Source organism: Antedon mediterranea, chromosome 5, assembly GCF_964355755.1.
Source record: "Antedon mediterranea chromosome 5, ecAntMedi1.1, whole genome shotgun sequence".
Classification (NCBI taxonomy): domain Eukaryota; kingdom Metazoa; phylum Echinodermata; class Crinoidea; order Comatulida; family Antedonidae; genus Antedon; species Antedon mediterranea.
Window position 1 is genome coordinate 8,577,222 of NC_092674.1, and position 21,366 is coordinate 8,598,587.

General features: G+C 33.3%; 2 protein-coding genes across 4 annotated transcripts; one reads left to right on the forward strand and one right to left on the reverse strand.

The window, feature by feature from the left end:
* Nucleotides 1-1,538: 1,538 nt before the first annotated feature.
* On the reverse strand, nucleotides 1,539-13,467 carry LOC140048640 (RCC1 and BTB domain-containing protein 1-like). Of its 3 annotated transcripts, none has more exons than XM_072093402.1 (15): nucleotides 13,334-13,467; nucleotides 13,062-13,120; nucleotides 12,231-12,548; nucleotides 11,590-11,746; nucleotides 11,028-11,118; nucleotides 10,589-10,656; nucleotides 10,208-10,315; nucleotides 9,416-9,558; nucleotides 8,413-8,603; nucleotides 7,799-7,857; nucleotides 5,319-5,389; nucleotides 4,748-4,801; nucleotides 4,368-4,465; nucleotides 3,831-3,961; nucleotides 1,539-3,330 (listed from the first exon to the last, which is right to left on the reverse strand). In XM_072093402.1, exons 3-15 carry the CDS (start codon nucleotides 12,542-12,544, stop codon nucleotides 3,190-3,192), a joined length of 1,626 nt encoding a protein of 541 aa, XP_071949503.1. In that variant the 5' UTR covers nucleotides 12,545-12,548; nucleotides 13,062-13,120; nucleotides 13,334-13,467; the 3' UTR covers nucleotides 1,539-3,189. The 3 variants fall into 3 exon arrangements, with proteins under 3 accessions (XP_071949503.1, XP_071949504.1, XP_071949502.1); XM_072093403.1 differs by having other exon boundaries at nucleotides 13,280-13,342; XM_072093401.1 differs by lacking the exon at nucleotides 13,334-13,467 and having other exon boundaries at nucleotides 13,062-13,212.
* Nucleotides 13,468-13,754: 287 nt separating this feature from the next.
* LOC140048641 (FUN14 domain-containing protein 1-like) lies at nucleotides 13,755-21,236 on the forward strand. Its single transcript, XM_072093405.1, has 5 exons — nucleotides 13,755-13,792; nucleotides 15,448-15,646; nucleotides 16,156-16,231; nucleotides 16,789-16,917; nucleotides 19,000-21,236. Exons 1-5 carry the CDS (start codon nucleotides 13,768-13,770, stop codon nucleotides 19,075-19,077), a joined length of 507 nt encoding a protein of 168 aa, XP_071949506.1. The 5' UTR covers nucleotides 13,755-13,767; the 3' UTR covers nucleotides 19,078-21,236.
* The last annotated feature ends 130 nt before the right edge of the window (nucleotides 21,237-21,366 follow it).

Genomic DNA, 21,366 nt, shown 5'->3' on the forward strand with positions numbered 1-21,366 from the left:
TTTCAGCAATTTCGGTCGGTTGGTCAGTCAGTAAACACTAACTCAAATCGGCGCACACGACTGCAGACATGTATTGGCCTTGTTCCGGGGAAGAGTGAATTCAATCTTCCCTGGTTCACTCTTCCCTGATTTGCGTACCGTGAAAAGGAGTAGGCCCACTCATTTTTTATATCATTTGCACTGTTAACGTCAGTATCTGAACAGAAATAGAGATGATTGATTATTGTTGGTAATTTCAAGCTTACGTCACCAAGCACAGCTCTGTTATAATCCACGGCGACTGAGAAGCAACACCGTGTTTCATCAGGCGACTTATATACACATTGTTAACATTTCAAATACACAAATTGGTATTAAGTAACATATAAGTGTGAGGAAGACACTTGACTAAAGAGTACTTCTTCAGTATACACAAGATTATATTTAATTGAATCTCAGAGCTCTTGATCAATACATTTCATATTGACATCCTATTGTCTAAGCAGGGAAGACTGTAATTTCACTTTTCTTGGTCTAAGCAACTTGATACAAAATCCCAAAAATAAAAATCAGAGGACTTGTCTATTCAATAGTTCAAAATGACAACGTGTTCATAATAAATACGATTAGACCGACGGTCCTCATTGATCCCCAATACCTTTTTCCGATTTAAAAAACATTTATGTTGATTTAAAATTTGAATTACAAAAGTCTATTTTTAGACAAAAATAAAGATTGTTTTCACTTTCAGACAAATTAAAGATTGTTTTCACTTTCAGACAAAATTAAATCAATGAATTTTTACCAAAAATATATATATTAATTTCTTAACCAAAGCTCTATTAAAATTGTATATCCGCAAATGAATAAATAATCTTATAAATAAATTAATGTTAAATATAATATTTTTTTATAACGCTTCTAAACTTTTCAATTTCTAAGCGATATTGTTTTTCAACTATAGCATGAGATATATTTATATTAATTTTTATTTCAATAAATTCTAATTGCGCATGCGCAAAAGAAAATATAACAACCCGTTGATTTGCACACATAATTAATTTGTATTTGCGTATAGCTTCACCTGTTTCTAGTTTATAATCAACAAATACATTAATTACTTGTTCAGTAGACTAATTAATTCAATTTAGCAATTTCCATGACTAAAGTTCCCGGAGATAATGTGTCTTATAGCTACCTGTAGTAATTGATTGTGTTTCGTAGTATATTATCGTATTTTACGTAAAGTCGTGTTTTGTTCAGAAGATAATAATGTTGCTTACTTCCTATATGAATCAATTTAATTCAACTTGTGTGACCTTATAACCCGTTTCCCGATAGGAGACGAATAAATTCACACGAGCTCTGGTTGTTGTTTTTTTTTTCGCGCCTCACAACAGTTGATTTAAATTTGCATACGCACGCGCATTAACCACCGCCTTCGATTTTCGTTGAGGAAACGGGCTGAAACGTTGCGCTCATCCACATTCTATACAACTTTGGGTTAGTAGGCCTGGAAATTACTATCGACACCGTGGATGTGACGGTGGTAAACATTTTGTTTTCACCTGATCCAGACATTTATCCATTTTAGGAAGTTATAATACTGATTATAAAGAATAATCTAAACGTTCACATTACTTTTTTATTTCTTTACAACTTAATACAAACAAGGAAGATATATTTTCATGGAAATTCACATAAATAAAAATAAATAACTTTGTGAATAGCATTATTTACAAATTAACTGATTTTTGTTTTTAAATATGACTTAACGCATTTACAACATTATTTTCCTGTCCAACAAATGCTGTTTTACAAAGGTGCTTAATATTATATAAATATCATAGGCATATTCATTAGTTCAGCAAAGTAGCAGATCTTAGTTCATTAAGACTGGCAGAAATTAAAATACAACTCTAATATCTATTTATAGACACACTTACAATGATAACATGTTTGGCAATTACATAAAACTATACTATTTAAGTTATAGTACAAACCATTTTGTGTATTTTTATTAAATTATTTAAAGATATTTTTGTTCCCTGAAAACATAATTTTTTGTTGAATATACCATTACATCATACATATTACATCATATAGCAGAAATCCAAAAATAGTCAAATGGGTTTTTTAACCGTTTATTTTATCTATTTGTAAGTTTTTTTTCTATTGAATAATTTGACTAAATTGCAAAATGTATTCAAAGTTCAAAGATTTTATTAATCTTCTTTTTTCATGTTTTCAAATTGGGGACAACAAGTCTTTAATGTTATCCATTTTATCTTTTTTATTAAAATGTCAATCTTTTTCCCCTCATGATGTAATTCTCCATTTGGTGATTTAGAGGTATATTATTTCGTCGTACCATGCAAATTATTTTTTTTTTTAATGTCTGTCCTTGTTCTTAATGTATGGTATAAAAATAAATTAATTTATGTTATATTGTCCTTATTTGTTGACCTTTTTTGTTGACCTTAGATGCTTTCATATGCTAGTTCTACTATATTTACCTAAATGTTTATAAGTCGAAAAATTTGTCATCTTAAAGATGAACACAAATCCTCGCCAAAAAATATTACCATATGTATAATATATAAATACAAGAGCCAAGGGCCTATTTCAGAAAGCTAGTAATGAATTATAATATTGAAAGACAAATTAGAATTCTGTACCATGTTAAGTGCATTTTTAGTTTTTAATACTTGTACTGTATTAACTCTTTCATTCAAAAAGTAGGGTCTTGTTAGGAAATATCCAGAGACTCTACCAGTAGGACTAAATAACTTCTGTCCCAAAAATTTTTAAAAATATTTGTTATAATCAATTTTCTTAAAAAAACATCTTTCTACCTTAAAATATCAATATTTAAATTATACACTACTTAAAAAAAATATTTCCAGTTCAAATGTATGTTCATACCTCCACAGAGTTTTTTTCTAGTCTTTATATATAGTATAAAATCAGTCCACAATAGAGAATAGGATCTCTTGAAAAGACTGTATAAACAAAACACTCTCAAGGAACTAGCAACTTTTTCAAAAGACTCTTCTAAAGGATTAGTGAGCCTGACAAGAAATAGGACCCCTAGGACTAACACATCGTTAAGTCTCTCTATCAGGCCAAATGATCACCACCTCAGGTTAATATTGCTGTAAAATTTGTAGTACATATTTGAGCTTATTCACCAGGTACAGAATGTCAACGTCAATACTTAAAGGCTCCCCACTGAGCCGCATTCTTGATTAAGGTTTTCACAGTGAACTCGTCTAGTTTCTGAAAGGCTTCGGTCTGAACCACAGCAGTCAAATGGTTCATAGAAAACTTGAAACAAAAATCTTCCAACTCCTAGAGAGAAATAACAAAAATGAAATTCGTTTCCAAAAAAGCTAAAAATAGTATTATTATTAATAATAAACCCAGATCCAGTGGATATTCCTGATAGAGGAACAACATTCGTGTTGAAAGAAGCAAATAAAAAGCTCAAAAAATGTTTATACTGCTTTAATATGTTAGTAGACTACTGCTACATGTCACACTCCCTATAATAGCAAGCTTTCCATTTGCGCTAACCTAATCATACTAAGGCAATCTAACAACATGCTGAGCTCCAGAGATCAAAGGGTTTTTCTGTGGCTGCGACACGATCAGTTCCATGCCCCTTAACCGATACTGCACGCTGTGGAGGATATGTACATAGTACAGTACTGTTGGTATTTGTCGCAGCCAGACATAAGATCAAACACATCATTTGAACATAGAAACCACTGTGTGGTTCCTCACATGCACACAATGAATTAACCTAACTTTTCCTAGGCCGTCGCAAAGCTTCCTACTACTGGACTTACCACTGCTTCATACTTGATAGCCGCTGCCATCAGCATAGCAGCATTATCTACACTAATACCCTGTTTAATTATTCGTTCACACATCCTCTTTAGATGAGTTTCACAATATGAGTTAGCTAGATCAAGAAGACCTGAAAGATAATACAAATTGCTTAAATTCAACATATATATAACTTAGCATCTTTTTTCTTTGTAATTTCTTTCTGTTTTTTTCTCTCAGCGCTTTGGGACAATCTTTTGATTGTATAAGCACTTTATAAATCGAACAACATTACAACATTACATTACCGGCTGATTCTCAGTACTGTATCTAAATTTTTCCAGTATCATAAGCAATTCCTGGGATACAGCATCTCGTGTGTTTCACATGTGATGCCTGTATCATAGACCCTACCTAACCATTGTGTTGTAGCTTTAGCAATAGAAATTGCCCTAATGATTTTGTTTATTCATTAACATGAACTTTCTCACAAACATATGAGCCTATTCACAAACATGAACTTATTTGCCTAATGAATTAATGTTTACTGTACTCACCTATAGCATTTTCTGGAGAGAGCTCTACTTTATCAGTATAGAGGTAATGCAGGAAAGCGAAATAGACTGCATAAGAAAACTGACTGATTTCAATAGTGCTGTAGCAAAGAAAAAGATAATTTTAAATATCAATAAAGTCTCTGTTTAATAGAAGTGTTCACTGCAGTGTTAAAACAAATTAATTCTTGTTTGTTGGGTAAGTGTCGTCTGAAAAAGCTTCTATTGTAAGTTATAGAAAATATTTATTTTCAAATTTATTTTTCACATTTTTACGGGAAACCCGCCACTAACAGAATGGATTCAAAATGTATATGATTTTATTATGATTACGATACGATATTTATATGATTTTTAAAAGTGTATTTTAAACAAAGCCTTACTCTTTTCCATTTTCACCCCAGTGTGATTGAAACATACTAAGGAAATGTTCACATCTAAAAAAACAAAAATATATTTCGAAACTTGCTGAAAATAAAAACATGTGAATGTGGCATATACCAGAACCATGCTTTCCTTGGGTATAGTCCCACCCTCAAAGTTGACCTAATTTTGTGTTCTATGTGGGTGAAATTATACCAGGGGATATATGGTAGTAATAATTTTATATAGTATAATGTATAGTACTGTCATTGGGAGAATGTTTATTTACAATCATTTTTATAAATTTTAGTTCAGATTTAAATTGAAGTTTCTGTTGCAACTTCTAAAACTGTAATCTTTAAAATTGTTGATAATTTTTCCTTTTCGATGTGTTTTAATTATAATTTTATATATATTTCCTAAACTAGTACTTTTCCTTATCAATATGAATACAGTCAACACTTCCAAATATTTAGGCTGGCCCAAAATACTGGTTTCTGATTTTTTTTCTCCAGAATATATTCTACATGGTAAGAAAAGTTTTGGCCTTGTGAGAGTTTTGTTTTAGGAAAGTTGACTTCATAAACAAACCTTATCTTTAGTATTGACTTATGAACATGTATATGTTTTCCATCTACTAGAAACTTGAGGTCTGACGTTTCCTACAAAATAAACAAGTAAAATGGAATCATTCTTAATAAGGCTCAGTCTACACTATCAAACTTTATGTGACAAAACAATGTGATGTGCCCAAATATGAACATGATGATGTCATATCAATACCATATTTGGGCATACCACTACCATTATTTAGGCATATCACACTTTTTTTTGTCAAACTAGTTTGATAAGTGTAGACAGAGCTTAAGGTAAAGTACATGTAATCAGATTTTACTCTGGATAAATTATAATCTCCAAGAAGATTAATTAACAATCATCATGCTCTTGAATAGACAAGTTTAAAAAGCCTTGCGGCAAAGAAAATAGTAGATAATTTCATTAATTTAGAATATTGACTGTACTTATGAACGATCACAAAGCTGGCTTTGACAACTAATCTGTTTGCAGTTGAAATTAATCTCCATTATATATAAGTTATTCAATCAAATCTCTCCGTATCTTCAAAAACCAAAGAGGTTATATAATTAAACATAGAGTCCAATGTAATAACAGCTCGAAAACTGATTCACCATGTATGGCTAATCAGAAACAGTCATGTCACCTACACCGGTCACGCACGACTATTCTGGCATTGTAGCTGGTTGAGCAAATCAATGCAAAAAACACAATCCTAGTATGCGAAAATGAATTTTTTTACCAAGAAATTATTCATTTTATAGCCGCAATAGGGAAATATTACAAATAAAATGTTTATATGTATACTAGTACTATTATACTTCTTAAAATTAATGAATTAATTTTTATTTGCTAAATAATATTTTTGATAAAGATATACTACAGCCATTTGGTGGAGTCCTTGCCTTATTGGCATTGCTTCACTGCCACCTAGTTCGCTCTCTAGAAGTAATTAAAGGTCTATGTCGAAAACTCATCTATTTACATTTGAGCAAAATTAATCTTAATGCATAAGATATTAAATGAAATCTCTACATTTGAATTTTATTGATCAATAAAGTGCACCGCTGTAATAAAAATAGAAAGTCGGTCATGGACTTGTAAGGTAAACAAGATGATTAATGTTGATAATTATTTAACTAACTGCAAAGTAGGTTTGTATTAGGGAGCAACAACAAATTAACTTTAGCTTCCCGATGCAAAGCTAGTTTTCTTTAGTTGAATAATTATTATCATGTTGGTGCAGTATACCCACTGCTTCATTGTACTTGAATCGAACAATAGCTAGCTTGGTGGTCTAGAGGTATAGCTAAGCCAGGCCGTGGGTTCAAGTCCCACTTCAAAATTATTATTATTTTTCAATACAATTGTTATCCTGTTGGTGCTCTACCCGCTGCTTCCTCGGGCTTGATTCCAACCCTAGCCATCAGAGCAAGCTCTGTGGTCTAGAGGTATAAAGTCGAGGCTAGTGATCTGGAGTTTGTGGGTTTGAGTCACCATGTGATTGACGTTTTCAATGTACTGAGTACACAATAAAAATTAGGTCAGATTAAGGAAAACATCAATTTAATCTCTTGTTGTTTGGCATTGAAAACTTTATCTATTGGAAATTTTTGTTTCGTCAAACTTTCTTGGTTGTTGCTCATGTCTGGTTGATTTTATAGCTATGCTAAGGTAGGAGGCGGCAAAGTCCTGAGAACAAGGCTCAATTCGTAATATCCGTAGTTCATTACGCCGAAAACGAAATTCTCCACTTAATTTGTTACAGCTACGTTTGTTTTTTTTTGCATTTTATAAATTTAAATAAAACCAATAACCTTACCGAGTTTGTTGTATATTCAATTTGAAAATCGTTTAAATTATAATAAGATTCCTGTAATGTTTGTTTTTGAAGGTTTTCTTATAAAGCATTTCATTCAACCTTGCACACTTTTAACATACAACCATTATTTACAATTGTATTCAATTATGCTGACCAATTTGTTATAAATTACAGCATAATGAATAATTAGAAGTTTGTAGAAAATAACGTAATGGTGTAAAATTAATCTCTCTTGAATTTCAGCACGGACTAAATATAGAAAATTACGCCATTGTCTTTCTGCGCAAGTAGCTATATTTTACACAGCACGTACAAATGGTTATGATTTAAGAGGACACTGGGTGGTATAACACACCGCAGCAAATAAGAAATCGTAAGTACTTTTGATAATTCTGATGGTAGATGGAAATGAAAATGGTGCAATGATAGTGAAATGGACTGGCATGCAAGAAGGCCAAGTTTCCAACAAGTTTGTGTACTTAGGCAAGATAATTTGCCTCGTCCTTCAGAAGGGATGTTAAGCCATTGATGCTATGTACATAAATACACAGCTATACAGACTACCCCACCTAACCCCACCACCTACCGCTACCAATACCACCTTTCCCCCACCACCCCCACAACAAACACAAAACAAATGAGGAATTAATTTTTTTTTCCTGCAGATTCTTACCGGATCGTCGAAAGCTTTTAAAAGACTTTTCTCCAGAGCTCTTCTTCCAAGAAAATTTTCTGATAAAAAATATATTATTTTATTATTATCATTATTACAGTCTCAATGTAGTGATATTTCTAGTACATCACTGGGAAGTTTGGAGATTTTCATATATGCTGTATATATAATACACATTTTTTTATTATAATTATGTTTTAGTGGTCTGGAATTTTTTTTTTTTAATATGTCATATAATTTTTTTTTATTTTGAAATTAAATTGTGAACAAATTTACCAAATGATTGAAAATGTTCATCTTGTTTGTAGTAATAAGTTATTAGAAATGTTTGTTTTCCAAAACCAACAATTAGTATGACAGTTTCGGAAACAACCGACGCATCAGGGAAGCCATCTAGATCCGCCGACGAGGAAACCAAATCATCAAAAGAGACGAGGGCGCCCACCAACTCCCGTGTATGACCCTGTCATTAAACAAAATTTCTCTAGTCAATCTGTTTGATGATAGATCATCATTACTTCTGAAGAAGCTGTCGATCAGGACAGCGAAACTGTCAAGGTTAGTTTACATACTAATTGTTGGTTTGGAAAAAAGGACATTTCTAATCAATTTACCAAATGTTACAGGTCGCCATGTAGCAGCCGGTGAGGCAAAACAGGCAAATACATCATCAATACTTGTGAACCTTGTTTCCATCGGCAACGTTATTGATTGACCTCTGCACTGACCCCACATGTAGACTGTTCCATTTTCACCCATAGCAGTGGAGACATGGTTATAGTGAGTGGCTGCAATTTCTATAAATCTAAGAATACAAGTTATAAAAAAATTGATTTATTTTTTTCGTTTGATATCAATTTGATATTGATTGAAATAATAATATATGAATAATAAATAATTTAAATTGAAATATTTAAATTTTTCCTAGTAAGTGATGGCAATAAACTTACATCAGTATAGAACATTAAAGCCAAATGATGTAATATCTACTCAATTCATAGGTGGATAAGAAATAATAATATTATCCTGGATTTATATAGCGCCTAATATTGTGAAACCTCTAAGTTCTGTACATATTATTACCCCGGTCATATTTTGATCAAACACATATGGAAACATACTCCCATAATGCAGTTAGTAATCAGCACCTTGATCAATGTCTTGACTTACCAGGTACCCATTATGTACACAAGTGGTGGAGAGAGGAAAACGTAAGTAATGTATCTTGCCTAAGGATACAAGCAATGCAAAGAGCGAACCCACGATCTCACGATCAGTCAAACACATTGCGGCACACGCCCTTATCAATCTATTCTCCCTCCATCTACATTTTACCATTTTATTTTTTGTTGTTATTGTATGTATGTGTATAAAAAGGTAAAGTTTTGTTGATTCCTGTTCTAGCACAGCTAAATATGAATTCTCAGCGATATCTGCATGTGAAAATTACTTTGGATCTACCTCAGAAGTAAACACCAAAACAATGTGTGGTGTGTACAATACCCAAATAAACAATTGTAGCGTGTCATACAAAACCTCAATTCAGAAGATTTTGAACATACATACAGTACTAATGTTTGAGAATGAATTATAGTGTATTTTAAGGTCTAGTCATACCTGCCAATATCTGATGCAATTGGTGTTGCGGTTGCCAGGTTTGCCTTGTTCCCTGTACCCAATTGTCCATATGAATTGGCACCCCAGGCAAGCAATACCCCTGTGTCTGATAATGCCAGTGCATGTGCATAGCCACAGACAATCTGAATAGATAAGAGGTTTTATGTATTATTAGCTGTAGGATAACTTGAATGAGAACACATTTTAACTTTAGAGCAAGGTTACTGTTTTAAATAAAAATATATCTCTACTCAAATTTATTGACTTATTCAACAATGTGTTATTTTCGTGGGGCTCCTGTCTATTTCTTATTGGTTGTCATGTCCCTTTTCCATAGGTTGTCAAGTCTCTTTCCTATTGCTCATTAATTTTTATCATAGGCCATGTCTCTTTCCTATGGGTCGTCAGGTCTATTTCCTATTGGTTGTCATGTCCCTTTTGCATATGTCTTCAAGTCTCTGTCCTATGGACAATGTCTCTTTCCTATTGCTCATTTATTTTTCTCATAGGTCATGTCTCTTTCCTATGGGTCGTCAGGTCTATTTCCTATTGGTTGTCATGTCCCTTTTGCATAGGTCTTCAAGTCTCTGTCCTATGGACAATGTCTCTTTCCTACTGCCCATTTATTTTTCCCATAGATCGTCATGTTTCTTTCCTATGGGTCGTCAGGTCTATTTCCAAAGACATGTCTCTTTCCTATGGGCCACGCATCTTTCCTATTGGCCATTTATCTTTATAAGCCATCAGGCAATGTCCTATGCAGTCGTCCACTCTAACTTCCCATGGTCTTACCTGAGAGACTACAATATTCTGGATGCTAGAAACCTTACAAGGGCTAGGCTGGTTTACATTGTTCCCTAGGCCTAATTGTCCGTTTCCGTTGTATCCCCATCCAAACACCTAGAAGAAAAAAACACACAGAAGTCATTTTATTTTTATAACCAGGTGTACTTAATAAATATATTGAATATATTGTCTTCTGAACATGGTGTTTGCCATATGTGTTAAAACCTATCTTTCATCATATTAGTTTCACAGGAAACGTGTCTCCTTAACTTGTTGCGAATATTGATAGTAGTATCCATAAAAATGGCCCCTTAACTTGTTGAAGAATAGAATGAATCAAACACAAAAGGAATTTTGGCGGGAAAAATGATGAAATGACCGATTTACCTCTCCATTTTGAGTAAGTGCAAGAGAAAATGTCTGTCCACAAGCAATAGATACTACTTTTTTTCCAGCTGTAACCAAATAAAATGTATTAAATATACTTTTTTTTAGTAAATTACCATATAAGGCCAAGTATAATTCCATGATCCAGTAATAATATCACTCCATATTTTAGGTTAAATTTTGACACACCATTTTTAATGAAATACCACCATAAATCCAACCTACAAATATTTGTTTTAATTTCATACACATTCTCCCTGGTACCATGAAGATACAATTTTATAGCTCCATGCTCGGACCATATTTGGCCATATAGTCTAATAATTAGTCGTTGTTATATAGATTGGACTGTATTACAAAACTTGAAACCAAGGTTATGTATTAAATGACTGTATAAAATAAAATACTGATGTATTCTATTACAGTAAGTTAAATTTACCTATAACAGACGCCACTTTTCTAGGAGTATTGATGTTGGCTGTTGCACCTGTTCCAACTTGCCCGCAATTATTGTATCCCCAAGCATACACCTGTACAAAGCAAGATGCAAGAGAAATAGTGAATGGCAATTTAAGTTACTTTCATTCAATAAAATAGATATTTTGGGACACTATGCTGATAGGTATCAAAAGTCTTGTTCACCCTCGTTTTATTTTAATGCCTTGCTACACTTATTAATTTACATCGTAAGGTAGCTGTACCAAATACTACTCGCAATAGTAACCAGTATAAACTACCAGATATCACACCAATACTACCCCTTTTGATGTTCTGTTTAACAGTCTTTCGAGTAAGTGGTGGCGATATAGACTTTTAGCCTGTACATCAGTGATGCAGTCACAAGAAATAGGGAACAGTCTCTGTTAAGCAACTGGGATGTCAAAGGCCTCTGCAAAAGGGTGGTTAGGTTGAAACCTTACCAACCATACTGGTGGCTACGGCCCTGTACATGCGCTATAAAACACAGCAACTACTTCAAAAACAAGTTGAACTGTTATTACCTCACCCGCCTCTGTCATAGCGAGTGTATGGTGGCTTCCACATGCAATCTGTATGACTTTACAATTGCCAAGGTTGCCTGTGTTTGAGATTAGAGTTGGTGAAAGACTAGAACTTGTACATCCATTACCAAGCTGACAGTATCCATTGTGTCCCCAGCTGAAACACCAGAATTATAGGTTATTAAAAAAGAATAAAGTTCTGTCTGGACTATCAAACTGGTTTGACAAATAAAAGTGCAATGTGCCCAAATATGGTAGTGATATGCCCACATTTTGTAGTGATATGACATCATCATGTCCATCACATTTTTTTGTCACATAAAGTTTGTCAAAATTGTTAGAGGATATTACAGTAGTACATTACTGTATATCCATTAGATGGATTTCTTTTTTTCCCTTTTTTATATCCCTGAGAGGAGATATGGCTTATGCATGTGTATGTATATGTCTCATCTGCTATGCCCCTACAATCCTCTAGGTCATGGGACAACTAGAACTAGATATACAGTATATAGGTTACAAACGATACCATAAGCAAATATATTCGTTTAAAGTTGGCAATCTTGCTGTGAACAAATTCTATTAAATCCAACCATATTTTTTAAACAAATTATAAGGAACACATACTACATTACAATTACCTATATATCTGGCCTTCACCAGTGACAGCGACTACGTGTGGTCCAGAACCAAAAGCCAAATCAACCACACTCTTCTTACATAATATTTCAATCTTCCGAGGATGCAGGCTACTTTGTACATCCCCTAGGCCCAGACAACTGTTGTGGTTGTTACCAAGAGAGTAAACATCATCGTCTTTGGTCACGAATATCGCCTCGTTGCCTGAGCTTCCAAACACACAAGCAAACTTGATGCAACTGATGAAGCTTTGGTCGAGAAGGCTGAATATTGGCCATTTGGCAATGTCGTGTATGTTGGTCATCTTTACACTCATGAATCTATTTAAAGAAAAAAGAAATGAGATTAATAGTTTATGGCAAAATACATGTGCTAAAAACACATGTGAAAAACGATTCCTACAATTTTAATCTGAAATTCGACTTTCCACCAAGAACATTTATTTTTATTTTTTTATTTCAACAATATTTTACGAGGGTGGTCCAAAGCCGAAGCTGATTATTAGGGACCCTCACAAAAAAACATCATGACAAGATATAAACATGCAACAATTAATTATCATTATCAACATGAAAATATTTGAAACCATGCAATAATTTGAATTTGATTAATTTAAATTATCTGATTAACAAGCGGTATATGTGTAAGGATCATTCAATCCGGTTTCAAAGTACTGAGAAAGTTTGGTTAGAATAATAATAAAACTTTTTTTCTTCACGCAATCGAAAACCAAATTTCCGACATAAATTTTGCCTATATTATATTTGATAATAAATAGTTCAATTAACGTTTATTTCTTGTATGGAGAATATAAACTTTTTGATCATAAATACCTATTTTTTCTTTACGAAAAGCTTCGAAACAGACTTCGTGTCCTAGTACTTCATCAGTTCTGAATAATAACAATAGCACTTTGTCTGGATACAGGAAATACACAACAAGGCTTTATCTACTAATTAATAATTAGGCCTAACTAGTGCTTTCCTGCACACCACACACAAAAGGGATACAGCTGGCGGTAAGTGGTATCTATTCAAAATAGCCTGCCTACCTGTAGGCTTGTTAGAATGCAGAGCAGTCAACGATCTAAAACTACATTACTCACTATTTACTCTTAAATCTGTAAACGATTTGCAAAATTTAATGACATGTTATATTTGTTATAAATAAGAAACAGTTTTTAAAGAGAGACACACAGTCGATGATGCATGAATGTTGATAAACAAATGTCTTGACCTCTAAATCGGAAATTGTTTACTTCCGTTTTGTTGATTGACTTGTTAACCGGTACAACAAGGTTGAATTAAGGTATATATTTATTTAGTTTCAATGTTCAATTCAAATTCATAATAATAAAAAATGCTAAAATCCCCAATATGTTATGTAAATTAAAAATACATTAAAGATTAGCTGCAGAAAAAACAAAACAAACATGTGCATATTTTTAAAGTCTACCTCTTTGTATTTTGGAATATTCCATGTATTTCCCAAGAATTGCTAGGTCGCTAGAGAGGTCAAGTTTGCACGATAAAAATAGAAATGGCGGATGGTTATGTCGTCGAAGGTAAAATGTAGATTTTTAGTATTTCGCAGAGTTTGTAGAATAGTTGATAAGGTTTATAAGATTTTGTTCGTAAATTTTAGAATTAAATTCATAACGTAATAATTACAATTTCTGATATAAATCATAAATATACAACGATCCAAACCAGGGCAGGTGAGGCTGAGCTGCTGCAGCAACACCGTGCACACTCCCCCCACAAGTAGTGTACATACAGTCAGTGTGACTATACTATCTTGTCTCTCGATCACTCTCGAGTGGTCCTGAATGATGCAATCCCCTCTAATAAGCCACCAACCTCCATTCAAAATTAATTAAGTTCAGGTTATACTAAGATGTAGGTATTATGTCAAACATTGAAGCTTTAAATATGCTATGCAAATTAAATAATTTGTGATATTTCTTATTTTCATTTTATTGTGATTTTGTTTGAGAATTTCATTCTGTTTTTTAAATGTATTTATTTGTCTTCACTGTATCACACTGTACTTATTAATAAATGGTGCAACCAAAATAAAAACTTAAAATTAGATCAAAAGTAAGGACATTTTAAAAGGCAAACAACATGTACGTACACTAAAAATAAAAAATAGATGAGATGCTGAATATGAATGAATATCCAAAACCAGATGAAAATTTTTAATCATCATTGTAATCTAAAATTGGTTTTTTCATATTAATTCCTTTACATTATTTAGCTCTTGATTCTACATTCCTTGTACACTGTCGTCCCTACTAACAAATTAAAGCCTAAACACCAAGCCGCCTTAAGACCTATGGTAATTAAAGACCCCTTCCCTGCAATTTTGGACGTTTTTTGGAAAATAATACATATATATCACTTTAAAAACATTAAACCATGTCATTCCTTGTCTTAAATGTACGTTTTATGGTAAATTATGATAAAAAGTGAGAAACAATGCACTACCTAAGTAGCTCGCGGCGATCGACCTCTCGTGGACGGTCTCAGGCCTAGCCTAGCTAGGCTTAGTTTTGTAGGCCTAGCTGGTAAACATCGGTAATGTACAAACATCGTACGCTAGCTATATACCTAGCCTGACGTTGTATAGTTGCTGCATTAATTATCTTTCTATTTTTGCCAGACTCCGTTGATACAAATTGGGGAAAACCCGGTATTTTCGCTGAAAAGTTAGGAGTCTTCCATTTGTTTTGGCTTCACGATCGATCGAAAAGTGGGCGAATTACAGGTGAAAAACAACAATATCAATCCGCGCGCAATGCATTTTGGGATTTATAGCGGGCCGCTATAATTATTAAAATCGATTTATTTTTCACATTTTTAACCGTTTAAAGACGAAAAAAGTTATCGCAATAGGACCATATAGTATTATTTTTACATTAAATATAGTTTGTGACCTTAAATTAGATCTAAAAAACGTAGGGAATGGGGCTTTAAGCCTTTGCAGTTGCAGATCCTAAACTGTGGAACAATCGTTCTGATCCTATAAAAAATGCATCCTCTATCATAGTTTTCAAAACAATCCTAAAAACCCATCTTTTTTCTTTGTAATTTGTTTCTGTTTTTCTCTCAGCGCTTTGGGACAATCTTTTGATTGCTTTATAAATCGAAAAAAATTACTTTACACATGACTGAGTGTTGTCTAATTGAATGTCTTAACATTTTACCTTTTTTGTAGATGTATCATCATCAGATGAAGAAGAAGAAGTCATAGAGGTTTTAGAGGCTCAGAGCCATAATAGTAGGAATGGCGACGACCCATTTGAGATTCTTGAAATTGTTAGAGCAAATAAAAGCTGGGTGCAGAATTTTGTAGGGGGTCAGCTATCAGAACGTTCAACACCGGTACAAATTGGCTTTGGAGGTGTCAGTGGTTGGTGAGTCTATATCTATTATTTTTTCACAGGTATTCTCAATGTACTTAGTATAAAGTGCAAATTACGTCTCAGAGTAGGGCAAAACATCTGACAAATTACTCAACACCCTGACGCAAAGCTACTCCACAGTAGCAAAATCCTGTTGGTGTAGTACCCGCTGCTTACTTGGGCTCAAATCTAACCCCTAGCCATCAGCGCAAGCTCGGTGATCTAGAGGTATAAACACCGGGCTAGTGCTGGTGAGCTGTGAGTTCAAAATTCACATTACTCCTCATAAAAGTTTCCTTTCACACACAAATTTGAAGTATTTCATCATTCTTAAGCTATATCTACACAAACTAGTTTGAAAAAAAAATGTGCCCGAATATGGTAATGATATGCTTAAATATGGTAGTAATATGACATCATCATATCCATATATGGGCACAAACATATTTTTTTCACATAAAATTTGATGGTGTAGACAGAGATTTTATGATTCAAGCATTTTTATTCAATTGCACATGTAGGTTGGCAGGCCATCTATTCCAGAAGGTTGGCAAACTGGCAGCCACTGCTGTGGGTGGTGGATTTCTTCTGATGTTGGTGAGTAGATACAAGTAGTACTTAGTATTGAATACTTACTATTGTTTAGTGTGTTTCTTTGAGTGATTATTTTACCACATCTTAGTCTCATATACTGAATCCCATTGGTTACGCTAAACTTAAAGTGTGGTTCCCACTAGGACGCAATGCAATGCAACGATGCATCGATGCAAAGTGCTTTATTGCATAATTACAAGTGGGAACCGACACAATAGTGCTGCAAAAATCGCTACGGGAAATAAAATCTGTTATGATTTCATGCAACGACGCAAGGCAAGAAAACTGGAAAACACATAGTTACATACAGTAGTTGCGTTACGCCGCTAATGGGAACCTCACTTAAAGCCAAACATTGGTTTAGTCACTGTATTATGAAATATGATTATGGAAATACACTACCTACCTACTAGGTAGGTAGGTAGGTAGTAAAAGTAATGTTTTCACCAGGTAGAACTAAAAACTGTATACTGTACTTCTAAATGGTTATAATCGTTAAATCATTAAATGTCAATAGTATTTTTAAATTAATAATTAAAACTGTCTCTTTAATCTTTCAGCTCGCACATCACGGAGGCTACATAAAAGTGGATTGGGAGAAATTTGAGAAAGACATGGGTAAAACAAAGACAAGAGTCACTAGGGAAATGTCAAGACAATATCCATACTTCCACCAGGTTTACAATCAGGTAATCATTACTGTAAAGCTGTGTCTACACTATCAAACTAGTTAGACAAAAAAAGTGTGATGTGCCCAAATATGGTAGTGATATGCCCAAATACAGTAGTGATATGCCCAAATATAGTAGTGATATGACATCGTCATGTCCATAAATGGGCACATCAAATTTTTTTGTCACATAAAGTTTGATAGTGTATAGTATATATAGAGATTTTTTTTAGTACACACCCACGAAATTTTGGCTATGATCTTTCAAATTTTTCAAATCTTTAGGGCCCGTTCATGCTTTTTTATTTACCCAAGGAAAGTTGGCTTTATGAACCAATTATTGCTAAATTTGTCTGGTAGATCATCAACTTACCTGAATATATAAGCTTGTGTCAAGAGTGTCACGAACAATGCACTGTTAACAACATAGCTCCGGTACAAGCTCCTAAAATTGCATTTTTCACTATCATATCATTGGTATTTATTCATCGATCTCTGTTATCTCATTTACTTAATTGAGTACTTCACTATGGCATCTACCAGATCCAAAGGAAAGAAAGATTCTAAGGTAAAATCTATTGAAGACTTAGGCAAGGACAAGTCAGGCCCTATCCGTATACAGGACGAAACGACTGAGCCTACAGAACACCGGGAAGCAACGTCGAAATCCCTGGTAATGGGTTCACCGATCGATAGTGCCACTTTCAGTACTATTCATAATCTGTTGGCTGATGATCCTGATCTCATATCAATTGTGTCACAAAGCATTAGTAACCACATTTTGTCATCACCGGATCTCTTTAAAAATATTGTACATGCAATAACAACCAACAAAGTGTTAATTTCTGCAATTAGTAAACATATTTTAGACGCGGTCTCGGAATCTGTTTACAACAGCGTAACCATGGACAACGCCGCAACTGCGGGCGACATTGATATAATTCGCCGCGAAAATGAAAATCTTGTAGCAGAAAACCGAACCATGATGGACAAGATCGACGACTTAGAACAGTATAGTCGACGAAACTGCCTACTTTTGCATGGTATGCCTGAATCACCTAGAGAAGATACTGACGAATTAGCTATTAATTTAATAGGCTCTAAAATAACAGACAGTATTGAACTAAGCGATCTTGATCGAACTCATCGCCTAGGTAAAAGGAAGTTAGACGCAACAAAATCAAAACCACGGCCGATTATCATCAAATTTACGTCGTACCGTTCCCGATCAGAAGTCTTTAAAAACATAAAAACATAGCATTAGATATTCTGGACCTCTATTGTTTAACAATTTACCCCCCTCAATTTCCTGTGCTGCTAACCGCTATTCATTCAATAATAACATAAAAAATTACCTTCTGTCTCATTACTGATCGATCTGTTTGATATGGTCGTTGTTTCCATGTTCCGTGACTTGCTATCTTTATTATTCAATTGTCATCATATTCGCTATATGCCATGCAGCTGTACTTTTTTCTGTTCTTTTTTTATTTTTTATTCCAACTTTTATTTACTGGTTTTATATATATTTTGTATTTCTTTATTGTTTAATTAATTTATTTTCTTTATTTATATATATATTTTTTTTTCTTCTCTTAATTTAAATTTTTTGTAAAGGCAATCCCGTCACAAGATTGTAATCTTTTTGGGATTTGCCTTCGTCCATTTTCTTGTTTTATCACTTGCCATTTTGTTTTTGTTACTTTTGTCTTTTGGACGTGAATAAATGTTCCTTGAATTGAATTGAATTGAATAAGCACCAAGTCCAAACGAAATTGGCGACGGAAAAATGGACTGAAGTTTGAATTGAAGAGCATGTATATTTGTGTTGTCCCTTGTAAAGATCCTACCTCAACATGAGAGTGTATCAATTTAATTTTTAAAGTGTAAAACCAAAAAATATTATTGGTCCATCACACTAAATTGAAGTTTAAAATAGTTCCTATCTATTCATATTTAACATACCATTATAAAACTCAACTGAGGAGTCATAGTTTTGTGAGTTTTTATCCTCCAAGAGATTTTTTGTAGTTCATTATTAAATATTGCTGGCTAATTTTCAAGATTCTTTTTCAAATTTTATTTTATATTTATTTTTCAGAGTCGAGAGTTTGCCAGAAAAAATGTTTTAGTATCCGGAGGGTTTGTTGGTGGATTTCTGCTAGGCATGTCTACATAGTGTTTTTTTTTTTCTACTTCTATTTCTTATTTAACTTAGCTTGATACCATGGTTAAAACAACAAACCAATTCTTATAAAGATGGTATAGAACTTTCAGCTATTTATGCAAATGAGTTTGTTGCCCTCTATTAAAACAAATAGAGGGCAGCAGACTACAAACCGATACTGTAATACTGTGTATTATAAATTGTGTTTTTGTCAAAAGTAGGTGATATAAAAATAATATAGAAAATATAAATTTAAAAAAATAAAATGTTAGCACTGTATAAAATTATTAAGTATTGTGCAAAAAATTGTATTCATATATTATAATATTATTTTTAAAAATAAATGTCTGTTTTTCTGCATGATTTTAAGTTAGGGTGATGACAGGTGGAATAGTTAGTGTGTGAACTTAATTGAGGATAAATTGACTTTTTTTACAGTCAATGTGAACAAATTTGTAATTAATTTAACGAAATTTTAATGTAGGCTACACACAGCAAGGAGATGCATTGAGGAAATATATATTTCCTTTGTGAGATATGAAAGAAATAGTTGTTTTCCTGGGTAGAGATATACCAACAATTGAATTAAAATATTTCCATCGCATTCATAAAGGGTTTTAGTATGTCCAGGGAGAATGTCTATCAATACTGTAGTTGGAAATAAATGATATTCATAAATACACATTCCTTTTAAAGGCATATTTTCCATCCAAACATTTTTTTCACATTTATTGAGAGATGTTGATTGAAGAAAGAAAAAGAAGATTTAATGTAAAATTGAGTGATTTTAAGAACAGTATTTTGTATGAATGTGTGCACTGTTGTCTGCTTTTTAAAAGCTCTGTTAAGTGTGTAGTATATTGGTCTGTAGCACTTAATTGTTAACCAATAGATTTAGTCAGCATAGTGTAGGTTAAAGAGTAGCATTGGTTAGTGTTGTTTTATAGTGCTACAAGTACACTCAACTCTCTAGTTGTACTCTCAGAAAACCAAAACCTTTCCCAAAATAATAAGTTGCTAACAGTTTAAAAAATGTTCCTACTATATTTATTTATCCATAATAACCTTTCTGGAAAAGTAAACATTTCAGCGCAAGCAAGCCACAGTTGTCCGGTTTTGGCAAGTTGACTATACGTACACAGCCACTGTCACACACACAGCCACTTGGGACCCTCTGCTGGTAGAACAGTCTTTGAGTCTAAAGAGGTCACCCAGTATAAATAAGAAAATAATAATAGTACATATTTTTAGTAACAAACAAAATAAATTAGTGGTATTGTAGTTAATTTTATATACCACTTGTATTGATGTATAGATAATTTGATGAAATGAAGATGGTATCTGGGATTAGCCTCTAAGGGATCCCATACAGAAGGTGTTTTTTTGTAGCATGTATAACTGTTAAATTACTAATTTGCTACATGTATTCACCGGTGCAAATCCGTTAATAGTGGGGGTGGGGGACGTATAAAAATGAAATACTTTGCAAGTGAAGCCCCTGGAAGCCCGGCTCTTTGAGTAATGTATAGGTTGTTTCAGTCGATTTCTAAGCACATAAAATTCCGGTTGGAAGAATACAATTATTATGGGTTACGCTGGTTATATTCACGCAGAATATAGTTTTTGTAGATACTGTATTTTCTGAAATTACATAGGACGCGTCCTGCTTGTCATAGAAGTCTTACTGTCTATTTCCTTTTCAACCATTTTTTTTTTATTTTGCTGTTGGAAAGTGAGGAAGACAATCCCCAACTAAACAATATGTTTTATTTTGAAGGTTGCATTATTTTGTATTGATTTGAGTGAATTGGGGAGCCTGTTCCAGTCACGGATACCTAAGAAATAAAAAGTCGTATCATTAACGCCAGTAGCCTTAGGAGTGACAAAATTAAATGTTGTACCCCTGGTGAAATGGTTATGATGATCAGAAATTAACAAAAAGTTATCCTTAAGGAAAGAAAAACAGATCTTACTGTTCCATATGTTGTTCAATTATTCTGGATCGGTGTCGATTAAGTTGGAAAACACTGGCGAAAAACCAGTTCACGGGAGAGAGTAATCGAGACACGTCTTATCATTAAATAATTTAAAAACCTTATTAAATAATTACATAATATAAAAATAACGCTTAAAAGAGAACGACGTTTCGACTTGGAGTCGAAACGTCGTTCTCTTTTAAGCGTTATTTTTATATTATGTATTTACAATAAACGTACTCTTATTAAATAATTGTTATTGTTTTAGCTATAGTTAACATGACCTGCTCAATAATGTCCAGTTGTGAGGACCTGTTCCTAATTT